This window comes from Pelophylax lessonae (assembly GCF_965119305.1).
Source record: "Pelophylax lessonae genome assembly, chromosome: 13".
NCBI lineage: Eukaryota > Metazoa > Chordata > Amphibia > Anura > Ranidae > Pelophylax > Pelophylax lessonae.
Window position 1 is genome coordinate 209,852,602 of NC_138780.1, and position 25,179 is coordinate 209,877,780.

At 49.8% G+C, this 25,179-nt stretch overlaps 1 protein-coding gene across 1 annotated transcript; it reads right to left on the reverse strand.

Moving 5' to 3' along the window:
- Positions 1 to 1,230: 1,230 nt before the first annotated feature.
- Positions 1,231 to 25,179, reverse strand: SLC25A47 (solute carrier family 25 member 47). The gene is made up of 5 exons (XM_082242712.1): positions 25,134 to 25,179; positions 21,373 to 21,444; positions 8,768 to 8,950; positions 7,797 to 8,067; positions 1,231 to 1,524 (listed from the first exon to the last, which is right to left on the reverse strand). The coding sequence occupies exons 1-5, from the start codon at positions 25,161 to 25,163 to the stop codon at positions 1,244 to 1,246; spliced, it is 837 nt and encodes a 278-aa protein (XP_082098838.1). The 5' UTR covers positions 25,164 to 25,179; the 3' UTR covers positions 1,231 to 1,243.

Sequence of the window (25,179 nt, forward strand, 5' to 3'; positions counted from 1 at the left end):
ACCATCGACCTCCCCCTATTGGGAAACCATTGACCCCCCCCCCCTAATCAAAGCCATTGTACAGTCTCACACTGGAAACCATTGACCAGCCCTCCATTGGAATACCATCATTCCACCCCCTCACCCCCCAGCCCTGTTGGAAACCACTGACCGACTCCCATTGGAAACCATTGACTGCCCCCCCATAGGAAACCATCATCCCACTCCCTGGCCCTATTGGAAACCATTGACCTACCCCCATTGGAAACCATTGACCGGCCCCCTATAGGAAACCATGATCCCACCCCCCCCCGGCCCTATTGGAAACCACTGACCGACCCCCCATTGGAAACCACTGACCGACCCCATTGGAAACCATTGACCAGCCCCCCATAGGAAACCATCATCCCACCCCCTGGCCCTATTGGAAACCATTGACCTACTCCCATTGGAAACCATTGACCGGCCCCCCCATAGGAAACCATCATCCCACCCCCTGGCCCTATTGGAAACCACTGACCAACCCCCATTGGAAACCATTGACCGGCCCCCCATTGGAAACCACTGACCGACCCCCATTGGAAACCACTGACCGACCCCCCATTGGAAACCACTGAACGACCACCATTGGAAACCATTGACCGGCCCCCCATAGGAAACCATAATCCCACCCCCTGGCCCTATTGGAAACCATTGACCTACCCCCATTGGATACCATTGACCGGCCCCCCATAGGAAACCATAATCCCACCCCCTGGCCCTATTGGAAACCATTGACCTACCCCCATTGGATACCATTGACCGGCCCCCCATAGGAAACCATAATCCCACCCCCTGGCCCTATTGGAAACCATTGACCTACCCCCATTGGATACCATTGACCGGCCCCCCATAGGAAACCATAATCCCACCCCCTGGCCCTATTGGAAACCATTGACCTACCCCCATTGGATACCATTGACCGGCCCCCCATAGGAAACCATAATCCCACCCCCTGGCCCTATTGGAAACCATTGACCTACCCCCATTGGATACCATTGATCGGCCCCTCATTGGCAGCCATTAACCAACCCCTCATTGGAAGCCATTGGATCACGCCCCCTTTGGAAACCATTGACCGGCCCCTCATTGGAAGCCATTGGATCACGCCCCCTTTGGAAACCATTGAGCGGCCCCCTTTGGAAGCCATTGACCAGCCCCCCTTTGGAAGCCATTGAGCGGCCCCCAATTAGAAGCCATTGACCAGCCCCCCCTTGTCTTCTCATCATGTTGGGAAAGGTTTCATTTGTTTCAGGATGGCCTCATAGGTGAGGAAGACCACCATGTTCACAGGAAACGCTCGGAGACAGTTCAGAGAGAGTCCCTTAAAGAGAACGCTGACCCCTTCTGTCCTGACGCTTTCAGTGATGCAGTGGAGGACCCCCCGATACTTCCGCTGTGCGACTCCGTCCACCTGGAGACGAGCTTTAATCACATCCATCGGAGTGGCGATACTCCACGCCACCACGCCTGCCAGACCACCAGCCAGGAGGACCCCCACAAAGTCTATATAATGAAAAGAAAAAGAGCTTACACTCTATTGGGGTATAAAGGATAATACAGAAGAGCTTACACTCTATTGGGGTATAAGGGGGGGTACAGAAGAGCTTACACTCTATTGGTGTATAAGGGAGGATACAGAAGGTAGAAGAGCTTACACTCTATTAGGGTATAAGGGAGGATACAGAAGAGCTTACAATCTATTGGTGTATAAGGGGGGGGGTACAGAAGAGCTTACGCTCTATTGGTGTATAAGGGGGGGGGGGTACAGAAGAGCTTACACTCTATTGGGGTATAAGGGAGGATACAGAAGGGAGAAGAGATAACACTCTATTGGTGTATAAGGAGGGGGATACAGAAGAGCTTACACTCTATTGGTGTATAAGGGGGGGTACAGAAGAGCTTACACTCTATTGGTGTATAGGGGGGGGGGGATACAGAAGAGCTTACACTCTATTGGGGTATAAGGAGGAATACAGAAGAGCTTACACTCTATTGATGTATAAGGGGGGGTACAGAAGAGCTTACACTCTATTGGTGTATAAGGGAGGATACAGAAGAGCTTACACTCTATTAGTGTATAAGGGAGGATACAGAAGAGCTTACACTCTATTGGGGTATAAGAGGGGGGTACAGAAGAGCTTACACTCTATTGGTGTATAAGGGGGGGGGGGTACAGAAGAGCTTACACTCTATTGGTGTATAAGGGGGGGATACAGAAGAGCTTACACTCTATTGGTGTATAAGGGAGGATACAGAAGGTAGAAGAGCTTGCAATCTATAAGGGTATAAGGGAGGATACAGAAGGTAGAAGAGCTTACACTCTATTAGGGTATAAGGGAGGATACAGAAGAGCTTACAATCTATTGGTGTATAAGGGGGGGTACAGAAGAGCTTACGCTCTATTGGTGTATAAGGGGGGGGGTACAGAAGAGCTTACACTCTATTGGGGTATAAGGGAGGATACAGAAGGGAGAAGAGCTTACACTCTATTGGTGTATAAGAGGGGGGTACAGAAGAGCTTACGCTCTATTGGTGTATAAGGGGGGGGGTACAGAAGAGCTTACACTCTATTGGTGTATAAGGGGGGGTACAGAAGAGCTTACACTCTATTGGTGTATAGGGGGGGGATACAGAAGAGCTTACACTCTATTGATGTATAAGGGAGGATACAGAAGAGCTTACACTCTTTTGGGGTATAAGGGGGGGGATACAGAAGAGCTTACACTCTATTGGGGTATAAGGGGGGTACAGAAGAGCTTACACTCTATTGGTGTATAAGGGGGGGGGGGTACAGAAGAGCTTACACTCTATTGGGGTATAAGGAGGAATACAGAAGAGCTTACACTCTATTGGGGTATAAGGGGGGTACAGAAGAGCTTACACTCTATTGGTGTATAAGGGAGGATACAGAAGAGCTTACACTCTATTGGGGTATAAGGGGGGGATACAGAAGAGCTTACACTCTATTGGTGTATAAGGGAGGATACAGAAGAGCTTACACTCTATTGGGGTATAAGGGGGGGGGGGGTACAGAAGAGCTTACACTCTATTGGGGTATAAGGGAGGAATACAGAAGAGCTTACACTCTATTGGGGTATAAGGGGGGGGGGGTACAGAAGAGCTTACTCTCTATTGGGGTATAAGGGAGGAATACAGAAGAGCTTACACTCTATTGGGGTATAAGGGAGGATACAGAAGAGCTTACACTCTATTGGTGTATAAGGGAGGATACAGAAGAGCTTACACTCTATTAATGTATAAGGGAGGATACAGAAGAGCTTACACTCTATTAGTGTATAAGGGAGGATACAGAAGAGCTTACACTCTATTGGGGTATAAGAGGGGGGTACAGAAGAGCTTACACTCTATTGGTGTATAAGAGGGGGGTACAGAAGAGCTTACACTCTATTGGTGTATAAGGGGGGGGTACAGAAGAGCTTACACTCTATTGGGGTATAAGGGAGGAATACAGAAGAGCTTACACTCTATTGGTGTATAAGGAGGGGGATACAGAAGAGCTTACACTCTATTGGTGTATAAGGGGGGGTACAGAAGAGCTTACACTCTATTGGGGTATAAGGAGGAATACAGAAGAGCTTACACTCTATTGGTGTATAAGGGGGGGATACAGAAGAGCTTACACTCTATTGGGGTATAAGGAGGAATACAGAAGAGCTTACACTCTATTGATGTATAAGGGGGGGGGGTACAGAAGAGCTTACACTCTATTGGTGTATAAGGGGGGGGGGGGTACAGAAGAGCTTACACTCTATTGGTGTATAAGGGAGGATACAGAAGAGCTTACACTCTATTGGGGTATAAGGGGGGGTACAGAAGAGCTTACACTCTATTGGGGTATAAGGGAGGAATACAGAAGAGCATAAGGGGGGGATACAGAAGAGCTTACACTCTATTGGTGTATAAGGGAGGAATACAGAAGAGCTTACACTCTATTAATGTATAAGGGAGGATACAGAAGAGCTTACACTCTATTGGGGTATAAGGGGGGGGGATACAGAAGAGCTTACACTCTATTGGTGTATAAGGGGGGATACAGAAGAGCTTACACTCTATTGGGGTATAAGGGGGGGGGGATACAGAAGAGCTTACACTCTATTGGTGTATAAGGGAGGAATACAGAAGAGCTTACACTCTATTGGGGTATAAGGGAGGAATACAGAAGAGCTTACACTCTATTGGTGTATAAGGGAGGATACAGAAGAGCTTACACTCTATTGGTGTATAAGGGGGGGGGGGTACAGAAGAGCTTACACTCTATTGGTGTATAAGAGGGGGGTACAGAAGAGCTTACACTCTATTGGTGTATAAGGGGGGGTACAGAAGAGCTTACACTCTATTGGGGTATAAGGGAGGAATACAGAAGAGCTTACACTCTATTGGTGTATAAGAGGGGGGTACAGAAGAGCTTACACTCTATTGGTGTATAAGGGAGGAATACAGAAGAGCTTACACTCTATTGATGTATAAGGAAAAGGATACAGAAGAGCTTACACTCTATTGGTGTATAAGGGGGGGGGGGATACAGAAGAGCTTACACTCTATTGGGGTATAAGGGGGGGGTATACAGAAGAGCTTACACTCTATTGGTGTATAGGGGGGGATACAGAAGAGCTTACACTCTATTGGTGTATAAGGAGAAGAATACAGAAGAGCTTACACTCTATTGGAGGGTCGGGTAGGGATACGGGAAGTGTGCACAGTGTGGGTCTCGATGTGATTGGACGGATTGGAGAGACGCCAGGCGGAGACGGATAATTTTGGAAGCAGCTGCTGGGAATGGTGACAGTGGAGCGCAGGCTGTACTTTTCCGCTCATTACTATTCATTATCAGAGGGATAGAATTACACTGACAGCGTCTCCCAGGAATGCAAACTCAAGACACAGCTGAGTACAATGGAAGGGGGGCCTCCCCTCCCCCCACTACATCACCACCAATGTAAGGGACTCTCCTGTCCCTAATAATTCCTGCATTGGGAAGAGCTGACAGAGGCTCACACCCTCCCCCAACCCCATCCAACACAAAAACCCCATAATCTCTACACTTTGATCAATGTCATATTTTTTTGTGAACAATCAGATCAATGATTGGGAATAATATAATCAGTGATTGGGGAGAATCTGATCAATGATTGGGGAGAATCTGATCAATGATTGGGGAGAATCTGATCAATGATTGGGGAGAATCTGATCAATGATTGGGGAGAATCTGATCAGTGATTGGGGAGAATCTGATCAGTGATTGGGGAGAATCTGATCAATGATTGGGGAGAATCTGATCAATGATTGGGGAGAATCTGATCAATGATTGGGGAGAATCTGATCAGTGATTGGGGAGAATCTGATCAGTGATTGGGGAGAATCTGATCAATGATTGGGGAGAATCTGATCAATGATTGGGGAGAATCTGATCAATGATTGGGAATAATATAATCAGTGATTGGGGAGAATCTGATCAATGATTGGGGAGAATCTGATCAGTGATTGGGGAGAATCTGATCAATGATTGGGGAGAATCTGATCAATGATTGGGAATAATATAATCAGTGATTGGGGAGAATCTGATCAGTGATTGGGGAGAATCTGATCAATGATTGGGGAGAATCTGATCAATGATTGGGGAGAATCTGATCAGTGATTGGGGAGAATCTGATCAGTGATTGGGGAGAATCTGATCAATGATTGGGAATAATATAATCAGTGATTGGGGAGAATCTGATCAGTGATTGGGGAGAATCTGATCAATGATTGGGGAGAATCTGATCAATGATTGGGGAGAATCTGATCAGTGATTGGGGAGAATCTGATCAGTGATTGGGGAGAATCTGATCAGTGATTGGGGAGAATCTGATCAATGATTGGGGAGAATCTGTTCAATGATTGGGGAGAATCTGATCAATGATTGGGGAGAATCTGATCAGTGATTGGGGATAATCTGATCAGTGATTGGGGATAATCTGATCAGTGATTGGGGATAATCTGATCAATGATTGGGGATAATCTGATCAGTGATTGGGGAGAATCTGATCAGTGATTGGGGAGAATCTGATCAGTGATTGGGGAGAATCTGATCAATGATTGGGGAGAATCTGATCAATGATTGGGAATAATATAATCAGTGATTGGGGAGAATCTGATCAGTGATTGGGGATAATTTGGTCAATGATTGGGGAGAATCTGATCAATGATTGGGGATAATCTGATCAGTGATTGGAGATAATCTGATCAATGATTGGGGATAATCTGATCAGTGATTGGGGATAATCAATACCTTCACATATTCCCTTCTTTGCAGTCCCTCCCCCCGCTCTGTATCTTTGGGTCCTCCCTGAACACAGATCATATTGATCAGCCGCCTCTCTATAATTGCAGAGGGGTGTGGTCTGAATCTCACATCAGAGTGGGGTGCCTCCATCCCAAAATTCATACAGAAAACAGAGGCCCCCGAAGTGACCACAATTGCCCGGGGGGGGGGGGGGGGGGGGACTTTATATGAGGCACCACACTTATGTCTGTAAAGGCAAAGTAAAAGTACATGTTGTAAAATTGGATAATTTTATTGTACAGATAACAAAAGCTGTATTCATTTATTGACCCATGAGACAATAAAGCAATGATAGATTGCCAATCTAAACATACACATGAAAATCATAAAAACAATGCATCTTGGTATACTCTACGCGTTTCGTAAAATAGGATTTGCTTCTTCAGGAGTGGATGCATGTAAAAGTAAAACAGTATTATAAGTATTGTATATACATTATTTTGTATTCTGTAAGTATATAGACTGTATCAATATCAAGGATATGGAGTCCATGATTGGACAATAAACTAACAAAGCTCTATACTCACAGGATCAGTCTGCTCAGAACAGCTGGGAAGTCTGACCCGGGGGCCAAGGGGGGGGGGGCACTGATCCTCCCTCATCTTTCTTCTTCTCACCCATACACAGGTGTTACATACTGCATCACTGGCTCTGCGTCCCCCATTTTCCCTTCGCCCCCCTTGGCTCCCGGGTCAGACTTCCCGGCTGTTCTGAGCAGACTGATCCTGTGAGTATTGAGCTTTGTTAGTTTATTGTCCAATCATGGACTCCATATCCTTGATATTGATACAGTCTATATACTTACAGAATACAAAATAATGTATATACAATACTTATAATACTGTTTTACTTTTACATGCATCCACTCCTGAAGAAGCAAATCCTATTTTACGAAACGCGTAGAGTATACCAAGATGCATTGTTTTTATGATTTTCATGTGTATGTTTAGATTGGCAATCTATCATTGCTTTATTGTCTCATGGGTCAATAAATGAATACAGCTTTTGTTATCTGTACAATAAAATTATTCAATTTTACATCATGTACTTTTACTTTGCCTTTACAGACATAAGTGTGGTGCCTCATATAAAGTCCCCTCCCCCCCCCGGGCAATTGTGGTCACTTCGGGGGCCTCTGTTTTCTCTCTATAATTGAGTTCATCTCCTCCGGCTGTCATGCCGATCAAACGGCTTCCAAAGCCAGCAATGATCAATATGAACCCCAACTTTACTGGTTACTTCTTCTGTATTGTTGCTTCAAACATGACTGAAGCCGGGGGATGTCTGATATGGGGGGATGTCTGATATGGGGGGTGGACTCGGCCTGGTGTGGGGGGGGACAGACATGGCCCAATGCCAGGGGGCGGACTTGGCCTGGTGTGGGGGGGGTGGACTTGGCCCGGTGTGGGGGGGTGGACTCGGCCCAGTTTACCTGAATCACTTTGCTGCAATGGGAGGAGCCATTCCCGAAACGCGTTGTAGGACAGGAAGTAGGTGGCGAAGGAGTGACAGTCCCTGAACATGAGAGCGAAGCTTCCTTTATACAACCCGCAGAGCCCCTCCTCCCGGGCGATGGTCAGCAGGCAGTGCACCGGTCCCGTGTATTTGGGGCGAGCGAGGAGAGCACACGTGCTGGAGGGGCGGGGCCACACTTGTGTCTGGAGGCGGACCTTCGCCATGTCTGCCGGAGACGACACCAATACCTGCCGAGAGGAAAGAGAAAGACGCTCACTGTATATAGAGGAGAAGTGTTGTCACCATAAGACAGGAAGTATGATTGGACTACAGAACCCCCCCTCCTCACAGAACACACCCCCCTCATAGAACCACCACCCTCCTCACAGAACACCCCCCCTCACAGAACAACCCCCCCCCTCACTCCCCCCCCCCTTTAATTCACATGAAGTGAGCTGGGTGGGGCTGAGGGAATTTTGGACTCATCGGATAGAATCGATTAATGTCGGGGTTCACATACAATTGAGGGTGTAACTGATCAGCTGCCCAATGCCAGGAGTCCCCGACCCCGCGGATAAGGGCTTTGTACGGTGATGGGAGCTACCTGCGCTCCTCCCCACTGCCAGGAGTCCCCGCCCCCAAGCAATGGGCTTTGTATGGTGATGGCAGGCACCTGCGCTCCTCCCCACTGCCAGGAGTCCCCGCCCCCGCGGATTGGGCTGAGTACGGTGATGGCGAGTACGTGCGCTCCTCCCCACTGCCAGGAGTCCCCGACCCTGCGGAATGCGCTTTGAATGGCGAGGGCGAGAACCTGCGCTCCTCCCCACTGCCAGGAGTCCCGCCCCCCCCAGAATGGGCTTTGTATGGTGATAGCGAGAACCTGAGCTCCTCCCAACTGCCAGGAGTCCCCGTCCCCCAGAATGGGCATTATACGGTGACGGTGAGTACCTGCGCTCCTCCAGCCACGTATCCCGAGATGAAGATGTCCGCCTTGGAGGGGCTGACGTTTGCTGTTCCATATTTCAGCTTACACAAATTGTGAAGACAATTCCGGTACACCCCGAAAACGATGGAGGAACTGACGGAGACGGTGGAAATGGGCATGGACATTCCTCTGAAAAACCCCGACACCTGGGGGAGGGGAAAAGGAGGGAATCGTTATTAAAGAACCGACATCAAAAAACCGAATGAAATCTGATAAGTGTGCATCCAATCACCTCATCTCACCGAGCCAGGGGGGCGGGGCAAACAATTACACTGCTGGGGCAGTTTAATAATATAAATCATATAATGATCTTCCCGGGGGAGGTCCATAAGGGGTCTGGTGACGTTAGGTGAGCTCCACTGACCTCTATAGAGGGGGGGGGAGGGGGGGTTGTTATTTAGTTGAGGTAATTTGTGAAACTAATAAGAAAACTGCTATGGGGGACATGTACCAATGTACAGCGGGGGAGGGTCTATGTATGGGGGACATGTACCAATGTACAGCGGGGGAGGGTCTATTCATGGGGGACATGTACCAATGTACAGCGGGGGAGGGTCTATTCATGGGGGACATGTACCAATGTACAGCGGGGGAGGGTCTATTCATGGGGGACATGTACCAATGTACAGTGGGGGAGGGTCTATTCATGGGGGACATGTACCAATGTACAGCGGGGGAGGGTCTATTCATGGGGGACATGTACCAATGTACAGTGGGGGAGGGTCTATTCATGGGGACATGTACCAATGTACAGCAGGGGAGGGTCTATTCATGAAGGACATGTACCAATGTACAGCGGGGGAGGGTCTATTCATGGGGGACATGTACCAATGTACAGCGGGGGAGGGTCTATTCATGGGGGACATGTACCAATGTACAGCGGGGGAGGGTTTATTCATGAAGGACATGTACCAATGTACAGTGGGGGAGGGTCTATTCATGGGGACATGTACCAATGTACAGCGGGGGAGGGTCTATTCATGAAGGACATGTACCAATGTACAGCGGGGGAAGGTCTATTCATGAAGGACATGTACCAATGTACAGCGGGGAGGGTCTATTCATGAAGGACATGTACCAATGTACAGCGGGAGAGGGTCTATTCACTGGGGACATGTACCAATGTACAGCGGGGGAGGGTCTATTCATGGGGGACATGTACCAATGTACAGTGGGGGAGGGTCTATTCATGAAGGACATGTACCAATGTACAGCAGGGGAGGGTCTATTCATGAAGGACATGTACCAATGTACAGCGGGGGAGGGTCTATTCATGGGGGACATGTACCAATGTACAGCAGGGGAGGGTCTATTCATGGGGACATGTACCAATGTACAGCGGGGGAGGGTCTATTCATTGGGGACATGTACCAATGTACAGCGGGGGAGGGTCTATTCATGGGGGACATGTACCAATGTACAGCGGGGAGGGTCTATTCATGAAGGACATGTACCAATGTACAGCGGGGAGGGTCTATTCATGAAGGACATGTACCAATGTACAGCAGGGGAGGGTCTATTCATGGGGACATGTACCAATGTACAGCGGGGGAGGGTCTATTCATTGGGGACATGTACCAATGTACAGCGGGGGAGGGTCTATTCATGGGGGACATGTACCAATGTACAGCGGGGAGGGTCTATTCATGAAGGACATGTACCAATGTACAGCGGGGGAGGGTCTATTCATGGGGGACATGTACCAATGTACAGTGGGGGAGGGTCTATTCATGAAGGACATGTACCAATGTACAGCGGGGGAGGGTCTATTCATGGGGACATGTACCAATGTACAGTGGGGGAGGGTCTTTTCATGGGGGACATGTACCAATGTACAGCAGGGGAGGGTCTATTCATGGGGACATGTACCAATGTACAGCGGGGGAGGGTCTATTCATGAAGGACATGTACCAATGTACAGCGGGGGAGGGTCTATTCATGGAGGACATGTACCAATGTACAGCGGGGGAGGGTCTATTCATGAAGGACATGTACCAATGTACAGCGGGGGAGGGTCTATTCATGGGGACATGTACCAATGTACAGTGGGGGAGGGTCTATTAATGGGGACATGTACCAATGTACAGTGGGGGAGGGTCTATTCATGGGGGACAGGTACCAATGTACAGCGGGGGAAGGTCTATTAATGGGGACATGTACCAATGTACAGTGGGGGAGGGTCTATTCATGGGGGACATGTACCAATGTACAGCGGGGGAGGGTCTATTCATGGGGGACATGTACCAATGTACAGCGGGGGAGGGTTTATTCATGGGGGACATGTACCAATGTACAGCGGGGGAGGGTCTATTCATGAAGGACATGTACCAATGTACAGCGGGGGGGAGGGTCTATTCATGGGGGACATGTACCAATGTACAGCGGGGAGGGTCTATTCATGGGGGACATGTACCAATGTACAGCTGGGGAGGGTCTATTCATGAAGGACATGTACCAATGTACAGCGGGGGAGGGTCTATTCATGGGGACATGTACCAATGTACAGCGGGGGAGGGTTTATTCATGAAGGACATGTACCAATGTACAGCTGGGGAGGGTCTATTCATGAAGGACATGTACCAATGTACAGCAGGGGAGGGTCTATTCATGAAGGACATGTACCAATGTACAGCAGGGGAGGGTCTATTCATGGGAGACATGTACCAATGTACAGCGGGGGAGGGTCTATTCATGGGGGACATGTACCAATGTACAGCTGGGGAGGGTCTATTCATGAAGGACATGTACCAATGTACAGCAGGGGAGGGTCTATTCATGGGAGACATGTACCAATGTACAGCGGGGGAGGGTCTATTCATGGGGGACATGTACCAATGTACAGCGGGGGAGGGTCTATTCATGAAGGACATGTACCAATGTACAGCAGGGGAGGGTCTATTCATGGGGGACATGTACCAATGTACAGCGGGGGAGGGTCTATTCATGAAGGACATGTACCAATGTACAGCAGGGGAGGGTCTATTCATGGGGGACATGTACCAATGTACAGCGGGGGAGGGTCTATTCATGAAGGACATGTACCAATGTACAGCAGGGGAGGGTCTATTCATGGGGGACATGTACCAATGTACAGCGGGGGAGGGTCTATTCATGAAGGACATGTACCAATGTACAGCGGGGGGGAGGGTCTATTCATGGGGGACATGTACCAATGTACAGCGGGGGAGGGTCTATTCATGGGGACAGGTACCAATGTACAGCGGGGGAGGGTCTATTTATGGGGGACATGTAACAATGTACAGCAGGGGAGGGTCTATTCATGAAGGACATGTAACAATGTACAGCGGGGGAGGGTCTATTCATGAAGGACATGTACCAATGTACAGCGGGGGAGGGTCTATTCATGAAGGACATGTACCAATGTACAGCGAGGGGGAGGGTCTATTCATGGGGGACATGTACCAATGTACAGCGGGAGAGGGTCTATTCATTGGGGACATGTACCAATGTACAGCGGGGGAGGGTCTATTCATGAAGGACATGTACCAATGTACAGCGGGGGAGGGTCTATTCATGGGGGACATGTACCAATGTACAGCGGGGGAGGGTCTATTCATGGGGGACATGTACCAATGTACAGCGGGGGAGGGTCTATTCATGGGGGACATGTACCAATGTACAGTGGGGGAGGGTCTATTCATGGGGGACATGTACCAATGTACAGCGGGGGAGGGTCTATTCATGGGGACATGTACCAATGTACAGCGGGGGAGGGTCTATTCATGAAGGACATGTACCAATGTACAGCGGGGGAGGGTCTATTCATTGGGGACATGTACCAATGTACAGCGGGGGAGGGTCTATTCATGGGGGACAAGTACCAATGTACAGCAGGGGAGGGTCTATTCATGGGGACATGTACCAATGTACAGCAGGGGAGGGTCTATTCATGGGGACATGTACCAATGTACAGCGGGAGAGGGTCTATTCATTGGGGACATGTACCAATGTACAGCGGGGGAGGGTCTATTCATGAAGGACATGTACCAATGTACAGCTGGGGAGGGTCTATTCATGGGGGACATGTACCAATGTACAGCAGGGGAGGGTCTATTCATTGGGGACATGTACCAATGTACAGCGGGGGAGGGTCTATTCATGGGGACATGTACCAATGTACAGCGGGGGAGGGTCTATTCATGAAGGACATGTACCAATGTACAGCGGGGGAGGGTCTATTCATTGGGGACATGTACCAATGTACAGCGGGGGAGGGTCTATTCATGGGGGACAAGTACCAATGTACAGCAGGGGAGGGTCTATTCATGGGGACATGTACCAATGTACAGCGGGGAGGGTCTATTCATGAAGGACATGTACCAATGTACAGCGGGGGAGGGTCTATTCATTGGGGACATGTACCAATGTACAGTGGGGGAGGGTCTATTCATGAAGGACATGTACCAATGTACAGCGGGGGAGGGTCTATTCATTGGGGACATGTACCAATGTACAGCAGGGGAGGGTCTATTCATTGGGGACATGTACCAATGTACAGCGGGGGAGGGTCTATTCATTGGGGACATGTACCAATGTACAGTGGGGGAGGGTCTATTCATGAAGGACATGTACCAATGTACAGCGGGGGAGGGTCTATTCATTGGGGACATGTACCAATGTACAGCAGGGGAGGGTCTATTCATTGGGGACATGTACCAATGTACAGCGGGGAGGGTCTATTCATGAAGGACATGTACCAATGTACAGCGGGGGAGGGTCTATTCATGGGGGACATGTACCAATGTACAGCGGGGGAGGGTCTATTCATGGGGGACATGTACCAATGTACAGCGGGGGAGGGTCTATTCATTGGGGACATGTACCAATGTACAGCAGGGGAGGGTCTATTTATTCATCGGAGACATGTACCAATGTACAGCGGGGGAGGGTCTATTCATGGGGGACATGTACCAATGTACAGTGAAGGAGGGGCTATTCATGAAGGACATGTACCAATGTACAGCGGGGGAGGGTCTATTCATGGGGGACATGTACCAATGTACAGCGGGGGAGGGTCTATTCATGGGGGACATGTACCAATGTACAGCGGGGGAGGGTCTATTCATGGGGGACATGTACCAATGTACAGCGGGGGAGGGTCTATTCATGAAGGACATGTACCAATGTACAGCAGGGGAGGGTCTATTCATGAAGGACATGTACCAATGTACAGCGGGGGAGGGTCTATTCATGGGGGACATGTACCAATGTACAGCGGGGGAGGGTCTATTCATGAAGGACATGTACCAATGTACAGTGGGGGAGGGTCTATTCATGAAGGACATGTAACAATGTACAGCGGGGGAGGGTCTTTTCATGGGGGACATGTACCAATGTACAGCAGGGGAGGGTCTATTCATGGGGACATGTACCAATGTACAGCGGGGGAGGGTCTATTCATGAAGGACATGTACCAATGTACAGCGGGGGAGGGTCTATTCATGGAGGACATGTACCAATGTACAGCGGGGGAGGGTCTATTCATGAAGGACATGTACCAATGTACAGCGGGGGAGGGTCTATTCATGGGGACATGTACCAATGTACAGTGGGGGAGGGTCTATTAATGGGGACATGTACCAATGTACAGTGGGGGAGGGTCTATTCATGGGGGACATGTACCAATGTACAGCGGGGGAGGGTCTATTCATGAAGGACATGTACCAATGTAAAGCGGGGGAGGGTCTATTCATGGGGGACAGGTACCAATGTACAGCGGGGGAGGGTTTATTCATGGGGGACATGTACCAATGTACAGCGGGGGAGGGTCTATTCATGAAGGACATGTACCAATGTACAGCGGGGGGGAGGGTCTATTCATGGGGGACATGTACCAATGTACAGCGGGGGAGGGTCTATTCATGGGGACATGTACCAATGTACAGCGGGGGAGGGTTTATTCATGAAGGACATGTACCAATGTACAGCGGGGGAGGGTCTATTCATGAAGGACATGTACCAATGTACAGTGGGGGAGGGTCTATTCATGAAGGACATGTACCAATGTACAGTGGGGGAGGGTCTATTCATGGGGGACATGTACCAATGTACAGCGGGGGAGGGTCTATTCATGGGGGACATGTACCAATGTACAGCTGGGGAGGGTCTATTAATGGGAGACATGTACCAATGTACAGCGGGGGAGGGTCTATTCATGGGGGACAGGTACCAATGTACAGCAGGGGAGGGTCTATTCATGAAGGACATGTACCAATGTACAGCAGGGGGGGGTCTATTCATGGGGGACATGTACCAATGTACAGCGGGGGAGGGTCTATTCATGAAGGGCATGTACCAATGTACAGCGGGGGAGGGTCTATTCATGGGGGACATGTACCAATGTACAGTGGGGGAGGGTCTATTCATGAAGGACATGTACCAATGTACAGCGGGGGAGGGTCTATTCATGGGGGACATGTACCAATGTACAGCGGGGGAGGGTCTATTCATGGAGGACATGTACCAATGTACAGTGGGGTAGGGTCTATTCATGGGGGACATGTACCAATGTAAAGCGGGGGAGGGTCTATTCATGGGGGACATGTACCAATGTACAGTGGGGGAGGGTCTATTCATGAAGGACATGTACCAATGTACAGCGGGGGGGTCTATTCATGGGGACATGTACCAATGTACAGTGGGGGAGGGTCTTTTCATGGGGGACATGTACCAATGTACAGCAGGGGAGGGTCTATTCATGGGGACATGTACCAATGTACAGCGGGGGAGGGTCTATTCATGAAGGACATGTACCAATGTACAGCGGGGGAGGGTCTATTCATGGAGGACATGTACCAATGTACAGCGGGGGAGGGTCTATTCATGAAGGACATGTACCAATGTACAGCGGGGGAGGGTCTATTCATGGGGACATGTACCAATGTACAGTGGGGGAGGGTCTATTAATGGGGACATGTACCAATGTACAGTGGGGGAGGGTCTATTCATGGGGGACAGGTACCAATGTACAGCGGGGGAAGGTCTATTCATGAAGGACATGTACCAATGTACAGTGGGGGAGGGTCTATTCATGGGGGACATGTACCAATGTACAGCGGGGGAGGGTCTATTCATGGGGGACATGTACCAATATACAGCGGGGGAGGGTTTATTCATGGGGGACATGTACCAATGTACAGCGGGGGAGGGTCTATTCATGAAGGACATGTACCAATGTACAGCGGGGGGGAGGGTCTATTCATGGGGGACATGTACCAATGTACAGCGGGGGAGGGTCTATTCATGGGGACATGTACCAATGTACAGCGGGGGAGGGTTTATTCATGAAGGACATGTACCAATGTACAGCGGGGGAGGGTCTATGTATGGGGGACATGTACCAATGTACAGTGGGGGAGGGTCTATTCATGAAGGACATGTACCAATGTACAGTGGGGGAGGGTCTATTCATGGGGGACATGTACCAATGTACAGCTGGGGAGGGTCTATTCATGAAGGACATGTACCAATGTACAGCAGGGGAGGGTCTATTCATGGGGGACATGTACCAATGTACAGCGGGGGAGGGTCTATTCATGGGGGACATGTACCAATGTACAGCGGGGGAGGGTCTATTCATGAAGGACATGTACCAATGTACAGCAGGGGAGGGTCTATTCATGGGGGACATGTACCAATGTACAGCGGGGGAGGGTCTATTCATGAAGGACATGTACCAATGTACAGCAGGGGAGGGTCTATTAATGGGGGACATGTACCAATGTACAGCGGGGGAGGGTCTATTCATGAAGGACATGTACCAATGTACAGCAGGGGAGGGTCTATTCATGGGGGACATGTACCAATGTACAGCTGGGGAGGGTCTATTCATGGGGGACATGTACCAATGTACAGCTGGGGAGGGTCTATTCATGAAGGACATGTACCAATGTACAGCAGGGGAGGGTCTATTCATGGGGGACATGTACCAATGTACAGCGGGGGAGGGTCTATTCATGAAGGACATGTACCAATGTACAGCGGGGGGGAGGGTCTATTCATGGGGGACATGTACCAATGTACAGCGGGGGAGGGTCTATTCATGGGGACAGGTACCAATGTACAGCGGGGGAGGGTCTATTTATGGGGGACATGTAACAATGTACAGCGGGGGAGGGTCTATTCATGAAGGACATGTAACAATGTACAGCGGGGGAGGGTCTATTCATGAAGGACATGTACCAATGTACAGCGGGGGAGGGTCTATTCATGAAGGACATGTACCAATGTACAGCGGGGGAGGGTCTATTCATGGGGGACATGTACCAATGTACAGCGGGAGAGGGTCTATTCATTGGGGACATGTACCAATGTACAGCGGGGGAGGGTCTATTCATGGGGGACATGTACCAATGTACAGCGGGGGAGGGTCTATTCATGGGGGACATGTACCAATGTACAGCGGGGGAGGGTCTATTCATGGGGGACATGTACCAATGTACAGTGGGGGAGGGTCTATTCATGGGGGACATGTACCAATGTACAGCGGGAGAGGGTCTATTCATTGGGGACATGTACCAATGTACAGCGGGGGAGGGTCTATTCATGGGGGACATGTACCAATGTACAGCGGGGGAGGGTCTATTCATGGGGGACATGTACCAATGTACAGCGGGGGAGGGTCTATTCATGGGGGACATGTACCAATGTACAGTGGGGGAGGGTCTATTCATGGGGGACATGTACCAATGTACAGCGGGGGAGGGTCTATTCATGGGGGACATGTACCAATGTACAGCGGGGGAGGGTCTATTCATGGGGGACATGTACCAATGTACAGCGGGAGAGGGTCTATTCATTGGGGACATGTACCAATGTACAGCGGGGGAGGGTCTATTCATGGGGGACATGTACCAATGTACAGCGGGGGAGGGTCTATTCATGGGGGACATGTACCAATGTACAGCGGGGGAGGGTCTATTCATGGGGGACATGTACCAATGTACAGCGGGGGAGGGTCTATTCATGGGGACATGTACCAATGTACAGTGGGGGAGGGTCTATTCATGAAGGACATGTACCAATGTACAGCGGGGGAGGGTCTATTCATTGGGGACATGTACCAATGTACAGCGGGGGAGGGTCTATTCATGGGGGACAAGTACCAATGTACAGCAGGGGAGGGTCTATTCATGAAGGACATGTACCAATGTACAGCAGGGGAGGGTCTATTCATGGGGACATGTACCAATGTACAGCAGGGGAGGGTCTATTCATGAAGGACATGTACCAATGTACAGCGGGGGAGGGTCTATTCATTGGGGACATGTACCAATGTACAGCAGGGGAGGGTCTATTCATTGGGGACATGTACCAATGTACAGCAGGGGAGGGTCTATTCATGAAGGACATGTACCAATGTACAGCGGGGGAGGGTCTATTCATGAAGGACATGTACCAATGTACAGCGGGGGAGGGTCTATTCATTGGGGACATGTACCAATGTACAGCAGGGGAGGGTCTATTCATTGGGGACATGTACCAATGTACAGCGGGGGAGGGTCTATTCATGAAGGACATGTACCAATGTACAGCGGGGGAGGGTCTATTCATTGGGGACATGTACCAATGTACAGCAGGGGAGGGTCTATTCATTGGGGACATGTACCAATGTACAGCGGGGGAGGGTCTATTCATTGGGGACATGTACCAATGTACAGCGGGGAGGGTCTATTCATGAAGGACATGTACCAATGTACAGCGGGGGAGGGTCTATTCATTGGGGACATGTACCAATGTACAGCGGGGGAGGGTCTATTCATGGGGGACATGTACCAATGTACAGCGGGGGAGGGTCTATTCATGGGGGACATGTACCAATGTACAGCGGGGGAGGGTCTATTCATTGGGGACATGTACCAATGTACAGCAGGGGAGGGTCTATTTATTCATCGGAGACATGTACCAATGTACAGCGGGGGAGGGTCTATTCATGGGGGACATGTACCAATGTACAGCGGGGGAGGGTCTATTCATGAAGGACATGTACCAATGTACAGCAGGGGAGGGTCTATTTATTCATCGGAGACATGTACCAATGTACAGCGGGGGAGGGTCTATTCATGGGGGACATGTACCAATGTACAGTGGGGGAGGGTCTATTCATGGGGGACATGTACCAATGTACAGCGGGGGAGGGTCTATTCATGAAGGACATGTACCAATGTACAGCAGGGGAGGGTCTATTCATGAAGGACATGTACCAATGTACAGCGGGGGAGGGTCTATTCATGGGGGACATGTACCAATGTACAGCGGGGGAGGGTCTATTCATGGGGGACATGTACCAATGTACAGTGGGGGAGGGTCTATTCATGAAGGACATGTACCAATGTACAGCGGGGGAGGGTCTTTTCATGGGGGACATGTACCAATGTACAGCAGGGGAGGGTCTATTCATGGGGACATGTACCAATGTACAGCGGGGGAGGGTCTATTCATGAAGGACATGTACCAATGTACAGCGGGGGAGGGTCTATTCATGGAGGACATGTACCAATGTACAGCGGGGGAGGGTCTATTCATGAAGAACATGTACCAATGTACAGTGGGGGAGGGTCTATTCATGGGGGACATGTACCAATGTACAGCGGGGGAGGGTCTATTCATGAAGGACATGTACCAATGTACAGCGGGGGAGGGTCTATTCATGGGGGACATGTACCAATGTACAGCGGGGGAGGGTTTATTCATGGGGGACATGTGCCAATGTACAGCGGGGGAGGGTCTATTCATGAAGGACATGTACCAATGTACAGCGGGGGAGGGTCTATTCATGAAGGACATGTACCAATGTACAGCGGGGGAGGGTCTATTCATGAAGGACATGTACCAATGTACAGTGGGGGAGGGTCTATTCATGGGGGACATGTACCAATGTACAGCTGGGGAGGGTCTATTAATGGGAGACATGTACCAATGTACAGCGGGGGAGGGTCTATTCATGGGGGACAGGTACCAATGTACAGCTGGGGAGGGTCTATTAATGGGAGACATGTACCAATGTACAGCGGGGGAGGGTCTATTCATGGGGGACATGTACCAATGTACAGCGGGGGAGGGTTTATTCATGGGGACATGTACCAATGTACAGCGGGGGAGGGTTTATTCATGGGGACATGTACCAATGTACAGCAGGGGAGGGTCTATTCATGGGGGACATGTACCAATGTACAGCGGGGGAGGGTCTATTCATGGGGGACATGTACCAATGTACAGCGGGGGAGGGTCTATTCATGAAGGACATGTACCAATGTACAGCGGGGGAGGGTCTATTCATGGGGGACATGTACCAATGTACAGTGGGGGAGGGTCTATTCATGAAGGACATGTACCAATGTACAGCGGGGGAGGGTCTATTCATGGGGGAAATGTACCAATGTACAGTGGGGGAGGGTCTATTCATCGGGGACATGTACCAATGTACAGCAGGGGAGGGTCTATTCATGGGGGACATGTACCAATGTACAGCGGGGGAGGGTCTATTCATGAAGGACATGTACCAATGTACAGTGGGGGAGGGTCTATTCATGGGGGACATGTACCAATGTACAGCGGGGGAGGGTCTATTCATGAAGGACATGTACCAATGTACAGCGGGGGAGGGTCTATTCATGGGGGACATGTACCAATGTACAGCGGGGGAGGGTCTATTCATGGGGGACATGTACCAATGTACAGCGGGGGAGGGTCTATTCATGAAGGACATGTACCAATGTACAGCGGGGGAGGGTCTTTTCATGGGGGACATGTACCAATGTACAGCGGGGGAGGGTCTATTCATGGGGGACATGTACCAATGTACAGCGGGGGAGGGTCTATTCATGGGGGACATGTACCAATGTACAGCGGGGGAGGGTCTATTCATGGGGGACATGTACCAATGTACAGCGGGGGAGGGTCTATTCATGGGGGACATGTACCAATGTACAGCGGGGGAGGGTCTATTCATGGGGGACATGTACCAATATACAGCGGGGGAGGGTCTATTTATGGGGGACATGTACCAATGTACAGCGGGGGAGGGTCTATTCATGGGGGACATGTACCAATGTACAGCGGGGGAGGGTCTATTCATGGGGGACATGTACCAATGTACAGCGGGGGAGGGTCTATTCATGGGGGACATGTACCAATGTACAGCGGGGGAGGGTCTATTCATGGGGACATGTACCAATGTACAGCGGGGGAGGGTCTATTCATGGGGACATGTACCAATGTACAGCGGGGGAGGGTCTATTCATGGGGGACATGTACCAATGTACAGCGGGGGAGGGTCTATTCATGGGGGACATGTACCAATGTACAGCTGGGGAGTGTCTATTCATGGGGGACATGTACCAATGTACAGCGGGGGAGGGTCTATTCATGGGGGACATGTACCAATGTACAGCGGGGGAGGGTCTATTCATGGGGGACATGTACCAATGTACAGCGGGGGAGGGTCTATTCTTGGGAATCCTGTGAATAATATGCATATATCAGAGTACAATATTCCACTATTGGGATCCTTATTGTAGAGAAATGATACATTGTTGCCGCTTCTTACTTTCTCCACTTTATAAGTAGATTGGATACAATGCCAGATCCCTCGGTACTTCCTCTGCGTCTGAATCCTCACCTGCAATACAAAGACAATACACTGTACATATATACCATAGATCCGGGGACTGTATACTGTACATATATACCATAGAGCCGGGAACTGTATACTGTACATATATACCATAGATCCGGGGACTATATACTGTACATATATACCATAGAGCCGGGGACTATATACTGTACATATATACCATAGATCCGGGGACTATATAATGTACATATATACCATAGAGCCGGGGACTGTATACTGTACATATATACCATAGAGCCGGGGACTGTATACTGTACATATATACCATAGATCCGGGGATACTATATACTGTCCATATATACTATAGAGCCGGGGACTGTATACTGTACATATATACCATAGAGCCGGGGACTATATACTGTACATATATACCATAGAGCCAGGGACTGTATACTGTACATATATACCATAGATCCGGGGACTATATAATGTACATATATACCATAGATCCGGGGACTTATACTGTACATATATACCATAGAGCCGGGAACTGTATACTGTACATATATACCATAGAGCCGGGAACTGTATACTGTACATATATACCATAGATCCGGGGACTCTATACTGTACATATATACCATAGATCCGGGGACTGTATACTGTACATATATACCATAGATCCGGGGACTCTATACTGTACATATTGTGACAGGAAGTCAGCTAAATCTGGGAATGTAGTCACAGGAAGGAGATACATTTCCACCTGATTTAGAAAGTCCATTAATTAATTTAGGGTGTTGGCTACAGAGCTAGCCAGCAGGAAGTTGAAAGGCCTTCACCTGTTCAGAATGAGGGAGTTAAGGCTCTATAATTTGTTCAGAGAAATTCCTATTGTTTGCTGCCTCCAGAAGCTGCATCCTGAAGCCATGTGGGCTGGGAGCAGGAGGACAGTCAGCGTGTGCCTCCCGACAGGATGTGTGGGCCTGGGAGAAGACCCCCCGGAGTGATGTGTGCCCGGGACGGTAACCAAGGGTGAATACGTCTCAAAGGTGAGAAGACGAACTGTTGATGTGAAAGAAACAAAGGACTGTGTTGCCCTGTGAAGCTATTATAAAAGGACTATTGAGTGTCCGCTGTAGGACAAGGAAGTCTGCCCGACGGTAGGTTGGAGACAGACACTTAGGCAGGTTCCAGTTGTGAGAAGGTAGCCGCCCACAGAGGCAAGGATTTATTTTCTGTTTTATTTTATTTTGGATGTTTTGCTGCATACAGCCTGGTGAAGAAAACACCATTTAATAAACCACACTGTTTGTTTGCAAGCACTTGTCGGCTACCTCTCTGGGAAAACGCACCCCCCAAGGGGTCATCCACACCCGCCACCGAGCTAATCCCTCACAATATATACCATAGATCCGGGGACTGTATACTGTACATATATACCATAGAGCCGGGGACTGTATACTGTGTATATATATACCATAGATCCGGGGACTGTATACTGTACATATATACCATAGATCTGGGGACTGTATACTGTACATATATACCATAGATCCGGGGACTGTATACTGTAATATATACCATAGATCCGGGGACTATATACTGTACATATATACCATAGAGCTACGGACTATATACTGTACATATATACCATAGATCCAGAGACTATATACTGTACATATATACCATAGAGCCGTGGACTATATACTGTACATATATACCATAGATCCGGGGACTATATACTGTACATATATACCATAGAGCCGGGGACTGTATACTGTACATATATACCATAGATCCGGGGACTGTATACTGTCCATATATACTATAGATCCGGGGACTGTATACTGTCCATATGTACTATAGATCCGGGGACTGTATACATGTTCCAGGTATACAAACTTCCAAACATAGAACAGGAAGTGGGAGGAGATCTCTCCAGGTGGAGGATTCCTATTGGAGGATTTCCTCTCCCTCCTCTTCTGATGAACCCAACAGGCAGCCAACTGTCAGTGTTCCATCTATGATGTTCTTTTCCGATGTTGAATTTAGCTGCATTCTATTGAGGTTTCAATGTAGATTGACATCTAGTGGTGGTTTAGAGCCATTACAACTTTGTTTCTCTTCTATATTTGGTTTCTCCCTATGCTCTCCCCCCTGAGTAGTGCTAGTTCGTTCAGTCAAGCAAGAGTCCACATTGGAGGTATGGTCTTGCTTGTATTGGCTTTTATAGCACAATAACAAGGCATGGCCTCAGCCTCAGCCTCATCCTCAGCCTCAGCCTCATCCTCAGCCTCAGTCTCAGCCTCAGCCTCATCCTCAGCCTCATCCTCAGTCTCAGTCTCATCCTCAGCCTCAGTCTCAGCCTCATCCTCAGTCTCATCCTCAGCCTCAGTCTCAGCCTCAGCCTCAGTCTCAGCCTCATCCTCAGTCTCATCCTCAGCCTCAGTCTCAGCCTCATCCTCAGCAGCAGCCTCAGTCTCAGCCTCAGCCTCATCCTCAGCCGCAGCCTCAGTCTCAGCCTCAGTCTCAGCCTCATCCTCAGTCTCAGCCTCAGTCTCATCCTCAGTCTCATCCTCAGCCTCAGTCTCAGCCTCATCCTCAGCCTCAGCCTCAGTCTCAGCCTCAGTCTCATCCTCAGCCTCAGTCTCAGCCTCATCCTCAGTCTCAGCCTCAGTCTCAGCCTCATCCTCAGTCTCAGCCTCATCCTCATCCTCAGCCGCAGCCTCAGTCTCAGCCTCATCCTCAGCCTCATCCTCAGCCTCAGTCTCATCCTCAGTCTCAGCCTCATCCTCAGCCTCAGTCTCATCCTCAGCCTCAGTCTCAGCCTCATCCTCAGCCTCATCCTCAGCCTCAGTCTCATCCTCAGTCTCATCCTCAGCCTCAGTCTCAGCCTCAGCCTCATCCTCAGTCTCAGCCTCATCCTCAGCCGCAGCCTCAGTCTCATCCTCAGCCTCAGTCTCATCTTCAGTCTCATCCTCAGTCTCATCCTCAGCCTCAGTCTCAGCCTCATCCTCAGCCTCATCCTCTTTCTCAGCCTCAGCCGCAGCCTCAGTCTCAGCCTCAGCCGCAGCCTCAGCCACAGCCTCAGTCTCAGCCTCAGTCTTAGTCTCAGCCGCAGCCTCGGCCTCAGTCTCAGCCTCAGCCTCAGTCTCAGCCGCAGTCTCAGCCTCAGTCTCAGCCTCAGCCTCAGTCTCAGCCTCAGCCACAGCCTCAGTCTCAGCCTCAGCCTCAGTCTCAGCCTCAGTCTCAGCCTCAGTCTCAGCCTCAGTCTCAGCCTCAGCCTCAGCCGCAGCCTCAGTCTCATCCTCAGCCGCAGCCTCAGCCTCATCCTCAGCCGCAGCCACAGCCTCAGTCTCAGCCTCAGTCTTAGTCTCAGCCGCAGCCTCAGTCTCAGCCTTGGCCTCAGTCTCAGCCTCAGCCTCAGTCTCAGCCGCAGCCTCAGCCTCAGTCTCAGCCTCAGCCACAGCCTCAGTCTCAGCCTCAGTCTCAGCCGCAGCCTCAGTCTCAGCCTCAGCCTCAGTCTCAGCCTCAGCCTCAGTCTCAGCCTCAGCCTCAGTCTCAGCCTCAGCCTCAGCCTCAGCCTCAGCCGCAGCCTCAGTCTCAGCCTCAGCCTCAGCCTCAGTCAGTATCAGGAATCTCCGGGGAAGAAACTTTGTAACAGATTTACAGAAAATTATTTATTTCGGAAACTCTAAAAAGTGAGAGAAATTCCAAACATTATAAAATACCTTCACTGTGTCCAGGGGGTACCCAACCATCACCCCGCACGCTCCT